This window comes from Etheostoma cragini, chromosome 9 (genome assembly GCF_013103735.1).
Source record: "Etheostoma cragini isolate CJK2018 chromosome 9, CSU_Ecrag_1.0, whole genome shotgun sequence".
Classification (NCBI taxonomy): Eukaryota; Metazoa; Chordata; class Actinopteri; order Perciformes; family Percidae; genus Etheostoma; species Etheostoma cragini.
Genome location: NC_048415.1, coordinates 23,303,566 through 23,326,520, shown reverse-complemented (window position 1 = coordinate 23,326,520; position 22,955 = coordinate 23,303,566). Strand labels below are relative to the sequence as shown.

At 40.8% G+C, this 22,955-nt stretch overlaps 1 protein-coding gene across 1 annotated transcript in view; it reads right to left on the bottom strand.

Annotated features, from left to right (window-relative positions):
* LOC117950095 (gamma-aminobutyric acid receptor subunit gamma-3) overlaps positions 1-22,955 on the bottom strand; it is a 47,113-nt gene that overhangs the window by 3,777 nt on the left and 20,381 nt on the right. The window contains exons 4-8 of the mRNA XM_034880813.1: positions 17,545-17,765; positions 12,091-12,173; positions 5,345-5,482; positions 4,235-4,387; positions 43-242 (exon numbers count right to left, since the gene is read on the bottom strand). Coding sequence (XP_034736704.1) covers positions 43-242; positions 4,235-4,387; positions 5,345-5,482; positions 12,091-12,173; positions 17,545-17,765 — 795 coding nt within the window. The remainder of the gene's footprint in view (positions 1-42; positions 243-4,234; positions 4,388-5,344; positions 5,483-12,090; positions 12,174-17,544; positions 17,766-22,955) is intronic.

Sequence of the window (22,955 nt, the reverse complement as noted above, 5' to 3'; positions counted from 1 at the left end):
ATGTACTTTCAGTATAGAAAAGCTGATCCAAGGCCAACTCACCAATCGTTTAGGTTTCATGCAGCTGGGTCTTCGAGCACTGTATGAATAGTAATTTAATGTTGCATACTCCATCAAAGCAGCAAAGACAAACAGGAAGCAGACAGTGACAAAAAGGTCCATGGCAGTGACATAAGACACTCTGGGTAGAGATGTCCTGGCCACACTACTGAGGGTGGTCATAGTCAGCACTGTGGTTATACCTGAAGGACACAAGAGACAACAAACTCACCTTAGGCATTGCTCACAGGTAATAATCAGGATCCACAAGGTTGGATTGTGGTAATTAACTGTGTTGAAGGACCTTCAATATGTTTATTTTACTGAAACATCACGAGTGAATGTAGGATCACAACAAACACATACATTGTGGACAAAGAACATAAAATTGTCTTCTGTTGAGCGCAAATTCCAAATTGACCGTAGTCGAAGCGTTGAGAGATGCTTGCAGTGTTTGTCTTGAGATCCTTTATGATCACTTGAAACTCAGGAATAAGAAGAAAAGTTGTATAAAGTCTTGGAGCAGAGTAAGTAGACCACATGAAAACTCTGTTGATTACAGTGGATTTTGATTTTGATTTGAAGCTCAGGCGCAGAGACCAATTCTAGTGTACTGTTGCTGGAAGGTTTTTTGTTGAGCAACCCCTTCATGCACGGAATATTTTATTATATTACGCTTTTGTTACGCTCTAACCTGTTTAATATTTAGAGATGTGCCCAATACAAGATCGATCTACATAGAGACAGACTTTTTATGTGAGCATTATGTTACGATCAAGTATCTGCATAACAGGAGGAAAGAGAAACAAATCAAGCATCCCTTGTCGGCAACACTCAACCAAGGAGACAAAACAAAAATGGCGGAGCCACCGCTTAACACATCTTTTAAGTGGTGGAGGTATGGCCATTACTTCCACTTAGTTGCAAGAAATGACAAAAACTTGATTGTAAAATTAATTATTATTATTATATATTATATTATTATTAAAATAATTATGCCTGGGCCATAACCCAACAATCAATCTAAGATAGTCGCTAAACCCTGAGACGCTGATGAAAGGAGCATGTTGCCGACACCAGCCAAGCAGCCAAGACTTGATGTTCAACGTCAGGTAAACAAAGCTGAGACACACATGGGCTTGTGGCAGCATGGGGGTGATGCTGCGATCTTCTGTATGTCTATATCATGAGAAGGATTTATGTTGATCTGGGCATATGAGGTTTACTTGATATTGTTATTTAAGTTAGTTATGGTGCATCTCAGGTGAGTAATCCAGAAGTAATAAAACCATTAGAGTAACTTATTAATTTCAGCAATGTGTTAAAGTAAAAGTAAAGTACTTTACTATAAATCCCCCATTACTAATTATTCAATGTTAATTTTCTCCTTGGTCTACCAAAGACAGATTGAAGAACGTTTATAGTCTAAAAGTTTTCTCTATGTTTAAGAACTTAAAACGGCATTAAATGTTTTCTGGCCACTTGGGGGCAGTACAAAAAGCTGTACACAACACAACACATAATATCAACTTGTAAAGTTGATAAAGTTAACCCGTTTGCAAATGGTTGTTAACGGACACATCCAGTAGACATGAAGCATCATTATTCCTTTTAAGTTGCCTCTCTGGCTACTGGACAAATAAAAGTAAAATAGTGATTCTCTTTTAGCTCTGTTTTTGGTCACCACCAACTCTTGGAAGAAAGATCTGGCTGTGTAGCTGGTGAACGCGCCAATATGTTCACCTGCTAGTTGCTGACTTTGTGTGCCTGCTGTTTGGTGCTGAGTGTATTGTGTACTGTGCGTTGTTAGTCGGTTTTGCTGAACACAGGCGGTAAAACTAAAAACTAAATCACTGGGACGTCATGGTAACACAAAAGTCAAATCCGGGGTAGATAAATGGCAGTTGATTTGAACTGCGGATATGAGCAAAATCAGCAAAGTTGTTAATTTTCTGTTGTTCAGCTTTAACTGTAACATACTGTAGACAGTTAAACATGGTGGTCCTACCTAATAAGAGCCTCTTAAAGCGTCCTTAATAATATATTGTGAAGGCAGCTTTAACATTTCCTGGATTTACTGCATGCAAAGCTAGCAGCTGTCGTTCGTTTAGTAATTTTCCTCATAGTAAAAGTAACCTCATCTAAATCTGAACAGTGTCACTTAGCTGCTAAGTTAGAAGCTAACATATAATTTTGACCAACAGCAGATGTTGTTGTCAATCAGGCTGACAGACATGAGAAAATGCCTCTATTCCTCCAGCATCTCTGTCCCGTCTCCTCATCCATGAGCATTATAGAGATGCCTATAAGAAAAAAAAATGCATCTGTGACTGTTTCACTGTGGTCCCCATGGTAACAAGCTGGCCCCATCTATTTCAGGTGGACACCTCACACTTTTCCTTTAGCTTCTACTTGACAAAGTGATTACACTTACCTGCCTTTTGCTGATGCCGTGGCACAGATTTAAGAGTTTTTATTAAACAATAGAATGAACATCAGGTTTGAAGAGAGGCATTTATCTTAACTGACTGGAAATTTGTGAGGTTCTGTATATGGTGTGTCAAATATAAATGTTTAAGGGCCCAAGGGGTAACTTGCTACTGAGATAAGGTAATACCATTGGTTATTTTGGGGTTTCTACTAAAACATGTTTACATGCATAAATGTTAAAGAAACACACTATTTTACTCATACTGTCTGTCTGAATATACCTGTATTCACGCTCTGTTTAAAACGCTCAGATTTTAGCGCTGTCTCTTTAAGACCTCCTCCAAAAAAACCTCAGTCTGCTCTGATTGTTCTTTGTTGTCTTCTGCATCTGCACTCAGCACCATCATTGCAGCCAGGGAATGACTGTAACAGCACTTTTTGAGTGGTTGAAATGATCTCATTATTTTTCTCATTTACATGTGGAGATATGCTGCTCTATACACGCTAAAAGTAGTGATTATTACATGGAGTCTGGTGGAGATATGCTGCTCTATACACGCTAAAAGTAGTGATTGTTTACATGGAGTCTGGTGGAGATATGCTGCTCTATACACGCTAAAAGTAGTGATTATTTACATGGAGTCTGGTGGAGATATGCTGCTCTATACACACTAAAAATAGTGATTATTTACATGGAGTCTGGTGGAGATAAGCTGCTCTATGCACGCTAAAAATAGTGATTATTTACATTGAGTCTGGTGGAGATATGCTGCTCTATACACGCTAAAAGCATCGATTATTTACATGGAGTCTGGTGGAGATATGCTGCTCTATACACGCTAAAAGCATCGATTATTTACATGGAGTCTGGTGGAGATATGCAGCTCTATACACGCTAAAAGTGGTGATTATTTACATGGAGTCTGGTGGAGATATGCAGCTCTATACACGCTAAAAGTGGTGATTATTTACATGGAGTCTGGTGGAGATATGCTGCTCTATACCCGCTAAAAGTGGTGATTATTTACATGGAGTTTGGTGGAGATATGCTGCTCTATACACGCTAAAAGTATGGACTATTAGCGATAGCGCTCTCGGGGCTGTTTCTGGGGGAACAAACAGGGTTCTACTCTTTAACAAAAAGGTCTGTCTCTGTAGGGGAACCTTTCCATAGTGTTGTCAGACACTTATGACGATGAGAAACATTTAAAATTGACAATGCATTCTTGCCCTATTTGATTACAGTGCAGCCCGGTTCACGGCTGATGATTACAGTGTTCTGTCTCAATACTGGACCAATGGTAAAGATTTTTGTTCACATTAGTCACTTAGACACCAATGAATTAAAAATAGGGTCCAGTTTGAAAAGACACCTATTCAATTCCTTAAGTGAAGGCTTGGACAAACACAACTCTACTGCAACATGTGAAAAACTTATTAAAATGTTAAACAGAGAAAAAGAAAGAAATTGCATGAAATCATGTACCTTCACCAAAGTGATCCACAGGACTGTGCACGACAAATAGCAAGCATGCACAAGAGAGAAAAAGTATAACAAAATAGAAAAAGCAGATGGAGTGACTCAAGTTAAGTGACAAGCAAACATCAAGACAGAGTCTATACAAAGCAAAACACAATTAAAATGTGCAAATGGAAACCTAAGAAGAAGGACCTTAACATGATGTCTACATCAGTATTTCCACTTATCTCTAACAGCGGAAGTTTAAAGCAATGTTCCAGACATGATCCTATTGAACCCCAGTACCTAAAGCCGTTCTGGCTGGCGTGGCGTCTTTTTTGATCCAGAAGGACACCCAGGAGAGGACCACGGTGAGAATGCAGGGGATGTAAGTCTGGATGGTGAAGTAGCCCATTCTTCTACTCAGGTCAAAGTACACGGTCATCAACACGTAGTCACCTGCGTGTGTGAAAGAAAACGCACAACTTGATGAGAAACTTTACGGTCAGACACCTCGAATCACTGGTACAGTAAATCGTGCGGATGAGGATACACAAAGAGCCAATTTGATATTTCCATGGCACTATGTGTTCATGTTACAGTGGTTTTCTCATTTTTAAATACTTCTGTTTTAGGTGTATAATATCTGGTCTGTTGTTGAAGTAGTAGTGTTGAATTGCCCAGGTTTTAATTCTTTTCAGTCCGTGTTCATGTTAGCTGTTATTCATTTTTTTGTCCTTGTGTAAAGCGTCCTTGGGTTTCATGAAAGGCGCTATATAAATTTAAGTTATTATTATTATTATTATTATTATTATTATGTTGGTTGCTACAACAATCTCTTAATGCTTTGGCTCGTGACCCAGTGACAGTGAAACCTGGTTTAGCTCACGAGACATCCAAAGTAGGATAAGTTAACGTATGCAACACTTAAAATGCAACGATGCATCTGTCACTTATTCTCCCGCTTAGTAATGAGTAAAATCACAGTGGGTAGTACACGCTTTCCTCCCGTGGACAGTACGACACCAGCCGGCGTGTGCTAGAAAAGACCTTTACGACTGCAGGTGTGGTAAAAACTATTGCTTTAGTCCAAAGGGGCCGCTAGAATCAAAACTAACTTAAAGTTCCTCATAGCCACTTAAATGTTGACTTTTTTATATATTTATTGCCTCAATTATTTTAGGATATATTATATAGCCTTTTTATTTTTGTAGGCATATTTAGGTATTTAATTTTGAATGAAAGGGAATTCCATACTTAGGCAGGAAATCCTATATTGATACTACAGTACAGTAGCCTATTTCTACTTGCTAGTGTTTTCTGACAACTGAAAAACACAACTATTTGCATATAAGCAAAGGATTAAATGATTTCTGCCAATGCTTTCACAAATCAAGTGTCCCATCCAGATCCTACCTGCTGTAGTCTTTATGATGTCGGTAGTGTTTCTCAGGCCCATGAAATCAAACTGGTAGAGACGCCAGGACTTTTGGTCAGCCGCCTCCACAGAGTTCTTCCTCCACCTGTAAATCATCTCATCTCGTGGGTATCCATCTGGAATTAAACAGAGCATGTATGTGTGACCCTCAGAGCAACATGGCACACTCTAACGATAGATATCCTGTGCAGACAGGCATAGGGCCACCCAGAGAAGCATTTGTCTTGTGCTGGAGGCCGGCTAATGAAAAGACAGTCTGGAAAGAAGACAAAGGAAGAAAGAAAGTAGATTAAATGAAAGCTTTGGTTCAATAAGGTAATGAATCCATCTTGATGTTTATCTTGACCTTCACATGATAGACACGGAGCCTGCGAGTGCTTTTACAATCGATCATGTGAGGTTAATGATGGGTTAATGGTTCCATTTCTGACTTGGTGTCACACTAGCCTGGATCTTTCCTGTCTTCAACAGACACATAATCATTTTAAGTAGAAAAGCTAACACAATTAGGATTTAGCCTGATAGCAGTTAGATGTAATAGGCTTTCAATTAAGAAAAACATTAACTGTAATTGTTTTCAAACATGCTTGATGAATGAATTTCATTAACATTTGCCACACTTCTCTCACTTGCTATTAATGATGCCATTAAAGATTCAGCAATTGCTACTCACATTCAAAATATACAGAAAATAACAGCTTACTATTGGAACTAGCTCTTCAACCAACACACTTGATGAATGACAACACTGGCATTTGCATAAAGCATAACTAATGGGCTCAAGGCACAATTCATGGTGCATTTATAAATTCACAATATTCATGAGACTTAATACACAATAGCCTAACAGGAAGACACATTTTTTTCTTCAGGATGTTGAAGTAATGAGCCGCCGTACTCTGCATCTGATTGGCTGCCACTTGTTGGTGGTGTTGGTTAGGTTTAGGCATGAGGAGGGAGATTGGTACGGGTAAGCCAATCAGAGGCAGAGTAGGGCGGGTCATGCCTTCCCCCCATCCCCGTGCCTTCGTGAGAAAATATTACTAACAGGAAGAGATTACTTTTCAAAATAAAATAAAAAAATTATATTTTTATTTTATCCACTTTAGATGGATACAGTAAAGTTAACACTCTCCACATCAGACCAGGACCCGGAGCAGGTAGAGGCTATATGGTTTATTTCTAATAGTTATGCCTGTATAATAGCTCTGCTTTTACATCGAGGTCTGGTACATGTGATAAAGTACCTTGACTTGTCAGGTAGAGCATGTAACTGTTTGGATGAGATAGAAATAGACGGTTACTATATCTATTAATTAGTTCTTCAATGAATTTCCCAAAAAAAACTTTGCCAAATAAGCACCATATTTTCAATAGAGTATGAAGGGATTAAGAATTAAGGTGAGTTAAAGTGCATTTATTTCAGATAGATATTTTTATTATTGCAAAAACCTTTAGTTTCTAACTTTACCAAGTTGCATTTGTCTGTGATGAGAATAATGAGCCAAAAATATGTTCAAGAATAGCCGCTTAAAGCTTGGTACAACAGGCCTTACGCGCAAAGTCCTTAAAAGTGGTAATAATAATAATTATTATACCTAATAAGTGATTTTTATATAAACCCATAGTGCAGCAAAACCTTACAAAGCTGTAATAATTAAGTTGTTAGCAAACAACTGTCAATGTAGCTGTCCAGCAGACAAGAAAACATAAGCATTGATTTGTAACCGTCTTTTTGAACCCTGGAGAATAAAAATCTAATATTCGCTCTCCTTTTTAGCTCTGTTTTGGATCACTGCCACTTCCTGATGCATAAAACCTTAAACTGGCTTTTAGGTCGGGTTAGGCTTCGCCCTGTTCAGCAGCTAGCCACTGCTACACCTGTCTGTCACACAGCTCCGGCTCCCTACAGAGCTGTGTGCTGAGCCCCCTACGCTACACCCGGTACACCCATGACTGCACCCCCGCCTACACCATTAACAGCATCATTAAAGGGCAACCATTATGTAGCATTTTCAGGATTCTACTTGCATTTTGTGTTTGTACTAGAACATTTATGCTTTCATGTAAAAAAAACACTATTTTTCTCACACTGTCCGTGGCTGCTGCACCTGTATTCAACCTCTGTATGAGAAGCTCTGTAGGGGCTCTCTCTTTAATGCCCCCTCCCCAAAAAGCCCAGTCTGCTCTGACTGGCCAGAGTGTATCCTGGAAACTCCGGAGCCTACACTCAGTAGTTTCTGTTGTTAAAGCTGGAGCTACTGCAACAGAGTACATAGCTTGGCTTATAAAGACTTCTAAACCAAGTATTACACAACCGGACATGGCCCAGCAGTAATGGGACCGGAATTCCAGACAAAATGACCGGCATTGGCCAAGATTACAGCTATGTCATTACTTAGTAATTGTGTCAAGGATAGATGAGGGTTGGACCCCAAATTGAGAGTTTGATGTTTGTTAAATAAAAGAAGTCCCAAAAGCTCGTAGGCCCGGAAGCCAGGACGCCATGAATGAGCAGGAACACACAGTACACCACTCAAAAAACCTGACACCACTGAACAGCAAATCATGCAGTACACAGAATGAAATGAACCCACGAGACCCAAAGGAAACACGGAGACTAAATACACGCATATAATGAGGAAACAAGGGTCAGGTGAGACTGGGGCTGGGGAAACAGGTGAAACACATCAGGGCTGGGCACAACAATCAAAAAAGGAGGGAAAACACAAGACAGGAAGTAAAACCGGACAAGACTATGGAGAAAAGACAGACTTCACAATAAAACAGGAAACAGAACACACAAAACTATAACAAGCAGATAAAGACTTCTGAACCACACACAGACCATTTGGAACTGGGGAGAGCTTAGCAATGAGAGCCCAGATGACATTGTTTACTGTCGTTAGCCATGTGGATACTAAAGTTAGCGGTGGACAATAATAGATTATAGCAGCCATTTCTACAGTCACAAATAAAGTCTTTTATACCAGATACAACACGGAAAACATAGAAAAGCATGATATGTCTGCGGCAATTTTGCAGATGACACCAGCGTAGTGGGGCTCATCTCTGTCTGGTGCACGGACTACCTGGTTCTTACCACAACCAAAACCCAGGAGCTCGGAGGACTTAAATGGACATTTTCTTGGCGGGGAATGTGCAGAGAGGGTCTCTGACTCTGGTTTCTGGGCGTGCACATAGAGGACGACCTGACCTGGGGCGCTAAGACAGCCCAGCAGAGACTGAGGATCTGGAAGAACCACCTTACCCAAAACACTGCTAGTGTCTTTCTGTCGCTGCTCCATAGAGAGCGTCCTGACGTACTGCCTCTGAGTGCGTTTGGCCGGCTGCATAGCAGAGAGGAAGGGGCTCCACAGTGTCCTCCCCCCGCCCCGAAGATCTTTGGCTGCCCACTTCCCTCTCTGGGAGATCTCTACAGTTCTTTGCTGCCTCAAAAAACCCCAGAGCATTCTTAAAGAGCTATCTCACCCTGGAAACTATGTGCTAGAACTACTGCCGCCAGACGTTTTAGGACAATAAGAAGCCATAACAGCATTAAGGCTCCCTGGGTATTAAGGGTGTGCAGGTGAATGTCTTGTATTTGTGGTGAATTTGTGTCTTTACTTTCTTTTTCAACAATCTTCTGTCTCTTTTCATACATCTTTATAATGACTTTTAGAGGCTCTTAACTTTTTATGTATTTACATTTTCAGCACTTTTGCTGATGTTTGCACATATAGGAATGCATCCGATGTACAATAACAACTATTCTATTCATGTCAAAACATTTTCGCTTAAACCAGCTGCCTGTAGGGCCGCACAACAACCTTTTCATCATCATCGCAATATCAACTGGTGCAATATACATATCGCGAAAGGCTGAAAGGTATCGTGATAAGCATTCTTTTAGTTGAAAGAAAATATCAGTAGAAAATTGTTTTAGTGCTGCATTTTATATTTAATTCAATGATCACTACAAGAATGTTGGAAATGAGTTCCTCTTCAATTTGTTGTCTTTAAGCAGAATGCTGACAGCAGCAGAAACGCAGAACTGAGTACACTTTGTTATCTGTTTATTTATCGTGAGTAATATTGATATGAAATGATATTCAATAACTTTATTGCATATCCATATTCTCCTCATATGGTACGACTTTAGCTGTGGCAGGAAACAAGGTTGCAGAGAGCGGTGAGAGGAAGCCCAAACAGTAAAACCAAAACCACAAACTGAAAGACGCTACAGCGCTCGGCAGAGCTGAATGAAACTGGAGGCCTGACCGTTATTTGGACTGCACTGAGATGATTATTACAATCCCCCAGAGGCATGAGGGCTTTAAAGATGAACAAATCGGACTTAATCACAAAACACTGTTGTCATGGAAACCAGTGTAATGCCTGCTGATTTCCTAAGGTAAGGAAATGGGTTTAATGGATGACAGCAGGATGCGTCTGTAGCTCTAATAAGCTGCACAAGGTGCAAGGTCTTTTCACATTTGAACCACTCTGTACTCCAGATAATAGATCGCTGAGAGGCCACAGCACACTAACATACAGCAGCCTTCATTTTCCACACACCGCTCTATTAAGCAGCACATACTCTGGCACTATCAAGGCTGCACTTTTAGGCAAAATTGTGAGTGAGCGGTCACCTTGTCTTCTCCGGACAAGCTTATTTTCAGCATGCCCCAAACAATCACGAAGGGGATTCATCTGAGAAAATGACTTTGCCCCAGTCCTCAGCGGTCCAATCCCTGTCCCTTTTGCAGAAAAATAATCCGTCCCCAATGTTTTTCTTGGAGAGAAGTGGCTTCTTTGCGGCCCTTTTCGACACCAGGCCATCCTTCTAAAGTCTTCGCCTCACTGTTGGTGCAGATGCACTCACACCTCCCTGCTTCCTGAGCAAGCTCTGAACTGGGGGTGCCCCGAACCCGCAGCTGAATCCACTTTAGGAGGCGGTCCTGGCGCTTGCTTGACTTTCTTGGACGCCCTGAAGCCTTCTTCACAACAACTGAACCTCTTTCCTTGAAGTTCTTGATAATCTGATAAATGGCTGATTTAGGTGCAATCTTACTAGCAGCAATATCTTCACCTGTGAAAACCTTTTTGCAGGTGTTTCTTATCAGGTAACCGTGATTAACAGAGGAAGAACAATGATTTCAAGCACCACCCTCTTTTAAAAGCTTCCAGTATGTTATTCTAACTCAACCAGCATGACAGAGTGATCTCAGGCCTGGTCCTCATCACCACTCTCACCGGTGTTAAGGAGATAACCGCTGACATATTGTCAGCTGGTCCTTACTTACTTTACATTATTTGTAATTGTGACTATGCAGCTCCAGTAAATACATCACTGCACCCATGCTTCAGTTTACTGTACCTATCTCTCCCTTAGTCCTGGAGACCCTGCTGTAGTAGCTTCTGCTACGGGTTGTTCAAATGTTTCCATAGCTACACACAGCCTGGACATGAGAGGACGAGGTCACAGCATGTTGCTTCCAAATGATTGCTAACTAATACAGGTTGGTGCGATATGACACCAAAGCAATGATCAAGACAACAGGGAAGCATAGTCATCTATTTGTAGATTTGTAATTTGTAATAGCCAAGAGCCACGGGCAGCTTTTGAGAGAATGGCCCCTGGACACAGACGTGTAAAAGGCCCCTGATCCCTCCAACATCCTGTATGAGCAAGAAACTCACACTGGTTGATTCACATGTCTTTGTGCTTTTTATTTTTTTGTCCCTTTTTGGACATTTAGTGTCTCTTTGTAGCATCTCTTCGTGGTCGTTTTTCATCTCTGATGTAATTTTGCGTCTCACTGTGGTCGTTTTGTGTCTTTTTGTGGTCACTCGCATCTCTTTGTGGTACTTTGCGTAGAGCTGGGCGATATGGGGAAATCAAACATCACGATATTTTTGACCAAATACCTCAATATCGATATTGCAAAGACATTGTAGGGCGCGACAAACGGTGCTTACGTATAAATATTTAAACAATGAGATTTGTGATTAATAATCACCAGTAACGTGGCTGAATGACTAAGTGTTTAAAGACAAATAATATGCATATGAAATAATCTCTGTACTGCGATGAAGCCTTTAAAACCAGGAAACGACCCTTGTCATTTTAAGATTTCAAAAATGTAAGACGATATCTAGCCTCCTTTATCTCTTTCCAAATAATATCGATGTGCTGCCCAGCCCAACTTTTGCGTCTCTTTGTGGTCATTTGCGTCTCTTTGTGGTCATTTCTTTGACTTTCCAATGTGTTGATGGGAGCCCCTCCTTTGTCCTGCTAGTGTATTTTACTCACGTAATTTACAACCCATTACACCCAGCTCCGAGGTGCTATGGTGTGACACTGGAATGCTTTTGAATTGGCCTTCAGTCCCTTGGCCACGATTGCCCTTCACAACTACTCTTCCAGATGGGGAAAAAAAAAGAAAATCAATGTGTTTATGACAAACACTTCTAAAAGCATATCGGCTTGTGGGTGGCCACTGTACTGGCTAATTTTCACACGGAAGCAGTTGAACCCGGTTGTGACGCCAATGGTGGACAACATCAGCTCATATTCAGTAATAATTAAATAAATCTAACATTTTCACCTGAGACCTTCAAGACAAAATGGGGTACTTTGTTGCAAAACAAACGTTAGATTTGTTCCTACTGGGTGCCTGTGGCCCTAGAGAGAGCCCTACATCGAGCAGGGTGTACTCACAGCTGGAGAAGACGAGCGGACAGGAGTGTTCGTCCATTGGAAAGTTGTGCAGCTGCAGCTGGCATTCTGCGTTTATTGTCAGTCTGAAAAGAAAAAACCATAGAATCAGTTTGTGATATGTCTCTTGCAGTACTGCAGTAAAGGATTTCATGTGAAAACACATCATATCAATACATTTTTTTAAATTAGACTTTCACATCATGTCCTCGCAGCTATACCAGTACTTTGTTCCTTCGACCATTTTTTTTTTTAAATGAGAAAAGAATGTGGGCATGAATGCAATCGTGCAATTTTGATAAAAAATAAGATCGTTCAGCCTCAAGGGGGGGGGGTGGCAAATTTTAACTATTGTAGACATCAACCTACAATGTACAGCAGGGATTCAATGACCATAATCACTTAGTGTGAGACAGCTATGAGTGGAGATTGGGACCCATTTATAAATCAGCACACACCACGCTACAGCTCATGTCCTACAGGGGCAGAGGTGGACGAGGAATCTGCCCTTTACAGCTTTTGTCCTGTAAATTGCTTATTGAATTCCCCTTAAGGCCATTTGTAGTCAAGAAATTAGTTTTTCAGAACCAGACAAAAAATACCAAAGTCAACAATTTGACCTTTTACACAGTTATCATCCGATTCTTCAACACACACAATCCGGTTTTATCTCTATGTGGCGCACAGTAGAAATCAGGGTTGAAACCACCGGTCCATTAAATACTATTACTATTAACACTGTTCTACTGATCGACAGTTACGCACCGAGATCAGAAGCATGAGCCAGAGAAAAACAGAGAAAATGACTGCAATGGCTGCAAACTCAGATGTAAGCAATGCAGGTCTACAATTAAAAAATATATATATACAAACACATATATATATATACATTTATATTTATATACTATACCATCTAGACCATCTTGTGGATGTAATTATGTAGCCAGTATGTTGTTGACCTTCAATTATAAAACAGCTAAAGAACGCAAGTTACATTTCTCATCTGAATGGAAACAAGGGATACAGGAAGCATTAAGAGTTCCTCAACCTCTTTAAGCATGATGAAATAGACTGGCCGATCAGCCTGCATGCTTTAATAAATCCTGAATATAAATACAAACCAGCTGACTGAGAAAACAACCCAAACCACACGAAAGTAAGTGGTTGAAGGAAAGTTCTGGTGGTGGGTTTATCCCATACATAAAATGTGAGATAAAATCAAAATTAAGTGAAAAAGTACATGTTACAGACACATGTGACGGAAAAAAGAAGAAAGTAGATAAAGAACGTGTGTCCTGTCATTCTGGTGTGATCTTTAGAGCTCATTAAAGCATGGGATGGGGGCAATGCAACGCATGTGGGAGAGGCATGGATATCACAAAATGTCATCTTTGTTTACTGCGGCCAAGCCAATGCACAATTAATACCAAATGACATTTCATTGTCTTTCTCGCTCATCAACGGATATTACTGTTCAAAGTTTGGAACCCAAAAAGTCAATTTCAATAGAGCAGCGTGAGCCTCTCGCCGGGCGGGTTTGGGACTTGACTGGCTCCTGTTCTCACGGAAACCTACTAGCTCCGCTTATATTATAACATTTCCCCAACACTGCTTTAGAGACTGATATCAATTATAAAGGTTTTTTTTCTGACCAGTACCGGACCCTCGTTAACCGATCATTAACTGCTAATTGACGAGTAGTCCGAGGAGTGGCGTCCGGGAGGCTCGGACCTCCGGTCCACACTCTGAGTCCGTGGACAGCGGTAGAGTTGTCCCGCTCGCGCAGCCACAATGATCCGTGCGTGGATGTGGACACATGTGGACACCATGTGGACCGTCCACAGCGGTCAGAGACGTGTATGTCTGCGCCTGTCTCCACTCGTCCATATGCAAGGACACCATGTTTTTTTACCTGGTAAAACATGATCAAATACAAATTTTGAATATTAACTATTTAAAAAGGTACAGCTAGTAAAAAGTTAACCAGCAGTTAAGAAAGGAATTGTATAGCCTTGTTTTTATAATGGGAAAAAGCTTTTTTAAATCCTTGTTTTTATTTTAATACATTTTTAACTGTTGAACTGACAGTACTGATGAGTCAAAATCCATACAGTCCTTTAATGGTTAAACTGTTAATCATTAATAGCTCGACTAAATCTACACTATAGTACTATAACACAGAAAGGTCCTTAAACATCAAACGTCTGGAGATGTGTCAAACATTAGGAAATGATCAAAAAGACTGAGGCCGGTCCAGAGATGATGTTATGAAGGAGCAGTTTCTATTAATGTTGAGTGGTCCGATTCCAAAGAGTGCTTTAGGGCACTAGGGGGGCAGCTTTAGTACATGGGTCCTAAAGCTCAAGCAGGCAATGTGCACTAACAATTAGTAATGAGAGGCGCTCGTTGCTTTTGCACTGCTCTTTTTAAGAAAGGTTTTCATCAAAAATGGTTTTGCATATATTTCTTAGTGAGTAAAACTGCTAAAGTCCGCTAAAACATAAACTTATTGATTGACTGATAAACATCATATATTCCCCCTTGGGAAGACTTAATGCTCACGGTGCACAGAGAAGATGGTGACTCAGGGACGCAATTATCATCGTATTAAAAATGACACAGCTTCCAGATAATAGGCTACATAAATCACTATATATTACTGTAAGTAGATGTTCAGGAACTTGGAAGTCCCATAATCCCTCCAGACCATATCAGCCCGTCGCTGGGTCCCAACTCCATAGTGTACGGTAAGAACTATGTAATAAATCATCTTTATAGCAGAGTGTTATACAGTATGCTTTAAAGTATTTTTAGCATTTTGTGCAAACTGGAACTTAGGAAAACTAATAAACTTTAAACAATGACGGGTAAGTTAATTGACAGCAACTATTTAGATAATTTGTTCCTCATTTTTCCAGACTGGTACCAGCTTCTGAAAGTTGAGGATTTGCTGCTTATCTGTAATTCTTTATTATTGTGACCTGAATATCTTTGGGTGTGAAAGATACCAATCGTAACCTAAAGCTTTAGAAACTGAGGTGAGGATTTTTTAATTATTTTATTAACTGAGAAAAGTATTGTCAGATTAATCAATAGTGAAAAGAATTGCAGCTCTATTAATAACCCTTACAGCTTTTCAAAAATGTTGTAGTTTTTGTTTTCTTCTTTTTGGGGGGGGCGTAGTCCGTACCGGATGGGTCGCTGGTTCAAGTCCCTGCACGGCCCAAAGTACAGAGTGTGGATGGTAGCTTGTCAGTTCACAGTGCTCACGCCACATAAATGATCATAAAACATAAAACACTACATCACACTTCACCGGATGACCGGTTCTGATTGATGACAGCTGCCGTGTTCATGGACTCATGGCAGTGCGTCGCTGCAGTTCATAGGTACAGGGACTATAGAATGGGCATAAAGGGAAAAACAATTGATATGAAGTTCGAGCGAGACCAGGAAGGCGCGCTGGCTGAGTGACGTGAGTGTGTGTGTGGAGCGGGGATGGCTACGAGTGTTGCTGGAAAACAGAGAGGAAAATGTCAAGTTTCATGATGTCAGTATATTCAGAAATGAGAAACCTATTAAAATGATAACCTTTAAACATCCAGTTTATAGACAATAGGTCAATGATGAGAGGGATTTGCTGAAGACATTTTCTTTAAAGTTGTAAGAAGATGTCTGAGACATAATAGACGTGGTTTGATGTCAATATATTCGTGGATGACAAACCTATTAAAATGATAACCTTTAAAATGCATTTAAAAGCAACCGATCAGGGATATTGATAAGGTATTTTCAAAGTATTATTTTCACAAACTAACAGCTGTGAAAGTTGTAAGAGGGCGTCTGAGACATAATAGACGTGGTTTGGTGTCACTTAATTCAGAAATGAGAAACATGTTGAAACTACTATTTTTATTGGTAACTATACCTTTATTTCTTAATTATCTTAATTTATTGTTATTATTTAAGTGTGATGTGTTTAACGGCTCTCCCTCTCTATAATGGAAGTGGTTTGAGATTTCTAAGGTAAACAGCAAAAAAGGTATTAAAGATGAAAATAGCTGGTTATGCAACTTTACGACGGTCCCTACGTCCGTCTCTTGTGACAGACATTCCGTTTTCTGCACTCTTTATTGCGTCGTCTTTTTTGGTGATTTTGAGTTGAAAATAACTGTGAAATGTGTGTCTTAGTTTGCTCTCCATTGGCTGAATGTACCCTGAACCTGGGGGACACTGAGTCCTTGACAAGGAGCTGTTAAACGTAACATCCGCGATAAAAAAACGTCGACTGTCCAACATTAAACTAACTTCAACGCGGCCGCGGAGCCTCCATCTGTTGTTAAGACTGCCCCGGTCTGGGAAGATCTCATCCATAATTATGTAGGTTTGCTGATTGGGGGGGAGAGCTCAGTCCGTAGGGAGTTGGGTTGGGAACCGGTGAGTCGCTGGTTCCAGTCCCTGTACGGACCAAAGTACGGAGTGACAGCTGGAGAAAAAGAAAAACTTCCCCTCCTGGGCACTGCCAGGTCCCCTTCAGCAAGGCACCGTACCCCAAACCGCTCAGAGACCTGGTCCAGCACCAGCACTCTGACATCTCTCTATTAGTGCATGTGTGTGTATTTCAGGCCTGTGTGTAGTGGTTACTAACAAAACCGAAATGTAAATTGTAATTTTCCCACTGTGGATCAATAAACAGAACAAATTATAAATATCAATAATTTATAAAAATTACTAATTTTGCACGCCTCTCACTCCACGCTGGGGCTATTTCATTGCATCATTAAAGACAGAACTGTTTGGCAAAATGTATTTGGCCTTTTATTTTTACTTTTAATAAATTGAATGGGTGAATAATTTGGGTTACAAAATATTCGGAGCATCCCTAACTTTTAACTTTTGATTTATAATTCTAGCGTCCGTTATCCGACTTTGATCCACACATTTAAGCGGGTGCTGTTATGTGAAAAATGAACTAATGTATTAAGTAATGTATGCCCGACCACCATGAAACACTGGCTAACGCGCCAGGCCTACATCATCAGAGCTCCTGCACTAAATACAATGTATACATGTGAAAAAAGAAACTAAAAAACTGTATGAGGTATATAATGCCTTCCTGACTTCCAGTTTATTCAGCTACCAAACATATCCAGACTATTCTCCCCAAACATTCATAAAATAAACTCCAAAGACAGTCAGGCAATTCTGGTGTGCTAGAAATGTCATGTTAGACATACAAACAATAAGGCATACTCTAACTTATTGTTATAAGTTGTGTGTGATAGTTGGCTTATAACTCTAATGCTACTATTTAATGTTTAACATGAATATATTAATGAACATAAATTCTGCATTTTGACTTAGTGTTGTAGTTCTTCAGTAAACCCCTGAAGTCCTCCCTTCTAAAAGATTACTTTACCAGGAATAAAGGGGCCAAAGAAAAACCCTTCTGTTTACCTTAAGGTGTAAAGTATCTTCCCATCGTTCCATATTCTGAGCAGCTGGTTAGGCACTGTAATCCAGTGGGAATCTGCACTCTTGGAGTTTCTAAAGATGGTATCTGGTAGCCAAATAAGGCCAACCATATTGCTGTTCAAAGTCAATTTTTTCATTGTGCTGTTGTATCTGAGACGACTGTCTGTCCACGTCTGGGCAAAGATGATGTCTATTTGGTATTCCTGAAAGGGAGAAACAAAAGACATGTAAGTGGATGTGTTAGCGCTGTATCATTTGATGCCGTGTCATTTCAAAAACATCAATAGTGCTGTTCTGTGTCCTCAGCAAAAGGAGCAGAAGGAGCAGCTTCACCTGTATTGATTTTCTTTTTAAACAACACAGAATATAAATATAATAGGATTATGTGTTTCAGCAACACATCTCTGGGCGCCATCTATCATTCATCACTTTCGCCAGCGGGAGCATTTCTCATTTCACTTGGCCCGTATGTGGAGCACAGACCTCACCTGGCTCCTCTCCTGACTTGCTTAACTCACCGTTGTGCTGACACCACACTTTCCCTCTTTGCTCAGCTGGGAGCGACCGCTACGTTAGGTCATAGACCAAAGTATCGGACAAACTGAAAATTTGACTTAATGGGTGCAATATGAAAAGTTAAGGGATAACCAAAAGGATTGTAATTCTAACCGGCTTCAGGTACATAAATACATATGAACAAAGCTATAAAGCCCACCTGTAATGTTCTTTGTCATGTGTTAAATCCTTGCCTTGAAACACTACTAACAAAGACACCAGATAATGGTTTCAGGATCCCATTCAGCGTCTTGTTAGAAATGCATGATGTCCATATCATGTCTATGCCACTCCTTGGCACTTCTTCTTCTTCTCTTGAGCAAGGCACCAAACCCGTCTGTCAGTCAGTCAGGAAGCATGACGTCAAGTCAAAATGATACCAGCCACTAGAGTGCCGTTGCAGAGATGAACATGCTTTGGTTCTATCTGATGGAGACCACTTTACTTTTGGTATACCCTCACGTGGGTCAGCTCCCATGGTGCTTCATTGATTTTAGCACCTTGATGTGCGGAGTAAACAGTAAAACAGTAAGCCAACACATGTTGGTCGCATACATTTCCCAGAAGTAAATGTACATTCTTTACACACATCCAGGTGTGGTTGATGCACACGCGTGATTTTTCTCTGGCATCATGCAATCTCCTTCAGAGTAAAAGGTAATGTGTGCTTCCTACATCTCCAGTGTGTGTTGCTCTTGTGAACCTGCCAGTTAGCACAGAAGCTACTTATGTCAAATACCATGAAATGACTCGGTTGTGGAAAGGTAAAACAGAACTACAGCTAGATTAGTGTCAGAAATTATTAGGGGCAAAGATAAAAAATGCCACAAGAAATATCAGTATTTCTGGCAAAAAAGTGATTTGGAAAAATGAATTTGTATATACTGTCTATACATTGGCCTATAGCCTAATCTTACATTTAGCCACCATTTATTTGTCATTCAATTCATCTCCATCTCTAACTTACACTCACTCAAACAGCCCTGGTAATATACCTGCACTGTAGTAGCGATAGTATGCTTTTTATTTACTCATGTTTGCACAAGGTGTTCAGTACTATTATCTAATTTAATCTGGGCTCATTTCAGTAGAAACAGCTGGCAAAAGTCGCCCAAAATGTTCTACACTGAGTTGGATTATAGCATATACACCCACAGCACTGATTAACAGAGCCACGTACTGCTGTCTTACGGACAGACATCTAACTGCCTTGACAGTGATGCTGCTGTGCCCAGTGGGGCAGCAGTTGAGATCTTAGGGTAAAACGGATAGTCTGCCCTCCTCCATCAGCCCACACATTGTCCTACTGCTGCCACTGCCTGAAATGCATTTGACCTTTTACCCAGTCTCTGCAACAGTTTGAATGGCTCACCAATTAGAATGAAGGCTGTAATCAAGAGAACCACTAGGTCCTCATGACCTTTAATTGTGTTCAGCTCAGGGGAATTGAACATTGAACATTATCCAGGATTTAATGACCAGTGGAGGAAAAGTGCCTCAAATCAAATAAATATAACGAATATAAGCTGAAGCAATCACATATGGACATAGTGAAATGCATATGGAGGCTGAGAGGTGAATCTCATATAACACCACCATTTCCATCTTTGTAATCTCTTATATAATTTCAAATTAGAAGATATAATTGTGCCTATGCTGAAAGAGAATCAATCTCACTTCCCCTCCCCGCTGCTTCCATATGCTTTCAGCCACTGCAGCAGGCAGGCTGTAAAGAAAATGAATCTTTCACCCAACTGCCTCAGATGAGCTGCTATATTAAGCTTGCTCTTCTAGAGGTACTGTATATCCTCGCAGTAAAATCAAAGTTACTGCACTTCAAACTGAAGTACAGAACAAATTATGTCCTTAGACATGCAGACCTGACATAGTCTTAAAGCAACACTGCTCAACACTGCTTCAAAACTACTTTGATGCTCCACTGACATGTAATAGGGAGAATGGTGCCTCTGTCATCCCGGACTATGTAACATACCTCCACAGAGCTGTGCAGGAAGGTCTGTCTAGTCCACATAGCATTCTGGGAGGGAAGAAAAACATGCTCTGGAGAGATCTGAGGACCAGGTAACCATAGTCCTCAGATTGGACAGATAGTCTAGCTAGCGGTCTGGATTTACCCTGCAGAGATCTGAGGACCAGGTAACCATAGTCCCCAGATTGAACAGATAGTCTAGCTAGCTGTCTGGATTTACCCTGCAGAGATCTGAGGACCAGGTAACCAGAGTCCTCAGATTGGACAGATAGTCTAGCTAGCTGTCTGATTTACCCTGACAGAGGATGGGGACGGAGGCTAGAAGGCCAACACAGAGACAGAGGATGGGGACAGACATCTGGCTGAAAACACCGTGATCCAGCAGCTTTTCTGGCAGCACCGGAGCACTCCGGGCAGTAGAACGTCGTGGATATAGACTGTGCTATATGTGGTTGATGTTGGACGGTCATGGCATGTGGCTAACAGTCCCTTATAAAAACTATTTATAATGCCTTATCTGCTGTTTAATTTTCCTTTTTTCACAAGCTCACCAAACCTAACCCAAACTGCTTGTTAGTGTTAAAACTACCTAAAAAAACCTAAAAAATAAATGACGCGGGGAATCTTTCCTCTCGCATCTGAATGCCTTAGTTCATCCTATGTGATGTGAAAACATTACATTTCCACATGTTAATGAAGTGTGTGTCCTGGCACACCACACAGGGTCTCTCCTGCATGAAACACAGCATTGATACAACATGATGGACTCTTCTGAAGTCGTAATTATCTTCTGAACATAGTATAAAATATGAATTGTCCACTTGACTTGCCTCATTCATGGCCTGTCAATCACCACTGAAACCACACCCCTTTATAACTCCGTTATACAAAGGGAGTCACGCACAGAGTCCTGTCTCGCACCCGGCGCAGCTCGGCATAAAGCGTGCTGGTCTTACAGGGAGGTGTGTTCAGGTGCATTCTGGGCGTGCTATTCTTGTAGGGAGGTGTGTTCAGGTGCATTCTGGGCGTGCTATTCTTGTAGGGAGGTGTGTTCAGGTGCATTCTAGGCGTGCTATTCTTGTAGGGAGGTATGTTCAGGTGCATTCTGGGCGTGCTATTCTTGTAGGGAGGTGTGTTCAGGTGCATTCTGGGCGTGCTATTCTTGTAGGGAGGTGTGTTCAGGTGCATTCTGGGCGTGCTATTCTTGTAGGAAGGTGTGTTCAGGTGCATTCTAGGCATGTTGGTCTAACAGAGAGTTGTGTTCAGGTGCCTTCTAAGGGAGGATAAGGTGATCGCACCACTGACCAAGAAAAACCTCTAAAGTCAATAACGCAGCATTTCATTGTTATTTTAACAGCGCATTAGTAAAATGATTCTAGGCCTATTCACAGCGCACACACTATGCTTGTCACACACACACACACACACATACACACACACACACACACACACACACACATTTAAAAGATTTATTCCTCACATTTAGAGTTTTCTAATTTTTTTGTCAATGGGAAACTCTTTCTGCCTTATCTGACTTTACTATTAAAAGATACTGTGTGGAAAGTGAAACCTACCTAATTCCATCATTCATCATTCTCTCCTGTCTAATCAATGTTAAGTTGGGTCCCGCTGAACAGATTTACTATTCTAATTGAATATTTCCCCATCCATTTTTTAATCATGTGGGACAAAATGGGGACGTTACTCATTATTGGAAATCTGCACGTGGCTAAATGTCGACTCTGATATGTGAGGAATTATTCTGCCACAGTTTACTTAATGTTTTAAAGGAGCAGAATACAAATCAGACTGTGGCCGGGTTGACTAATGGCTCAGGAAGGAACCCACAGCTGAGATGTGAAGCAGCCAGAAGGCACCCGCCCCGAGGACAGCACCGCTCTGTGCCGCCTGCAGTTTTTAATTTCTGTGAAAGAGAGTGGAGGGTTATTCCACTGACCTTGCTGTCCCCTAGCCAATAAGGCGTTATTAATGAATTTTTCAGAATGTTATGGATGACACTATGTTGTCTACCCCTGATCACCACATTCTGTACATGCAGAGTGTAGGCATACATTACTAAGGTTTCCCCTGCATGGATTTATGCTTTTTCTGAATGGTACATTTTATACACTTTTTTGGTGAGTTGTTGAACAAGATGCTAGTGAAAACTTGCTAAACAAAAACTACCATTTTACAATTTTTGTCTTGTTTTTTCCCTTTAGATTTTGTAGTTGTACCACTCATGTCTAATATAAATGTGAAGTCAAGGACTCGGATAAAACCTGTCTTTTTCAGCTCTCCGGTCCTTTTTAACTGCGCAGAAAAGTACTTCATCTGGTTTGAACACTTATTTTACTCCCACTATTCTATTATCTTTCCTAATATCTTTCTCCTTTTTTCACTGCAGCTCAAGGTGGAAAAGGCCCATTGTTAGACATGAAATAGTCAGAACATCTTCCCCACATAAAACAATTTCTTGACACAATTTGGTGGTGTGTTAAAACAAGACTGAAGTAAAAGTAAAACAAATGTCAAAGCCCAGTACTGTTCACTGCACCAGATACTGTAAACTAGGGCAGAGCATGCGTCGCAAGTGTGAAGCGGGGACTTTATGATTATGCAGCAAAAAGGATCCAGCACATACTGTATCTGTCCTGTGCTTCGAGACCTTCTTGTCATGCTCCCTTGTTGGTGTCGAGGTCTGTCCTCGTGTCCTCATTAGAGGCAGCTAAAGGATTCACATGTCAGTAGTCAGTGTGGGAAATCTTGAGAAGTCCCACTTTGATTGGTAGTCCTACCATGCAACCATATCCAGGTTCTCGTCAAGCACACGGAGGAGGTCATTTTC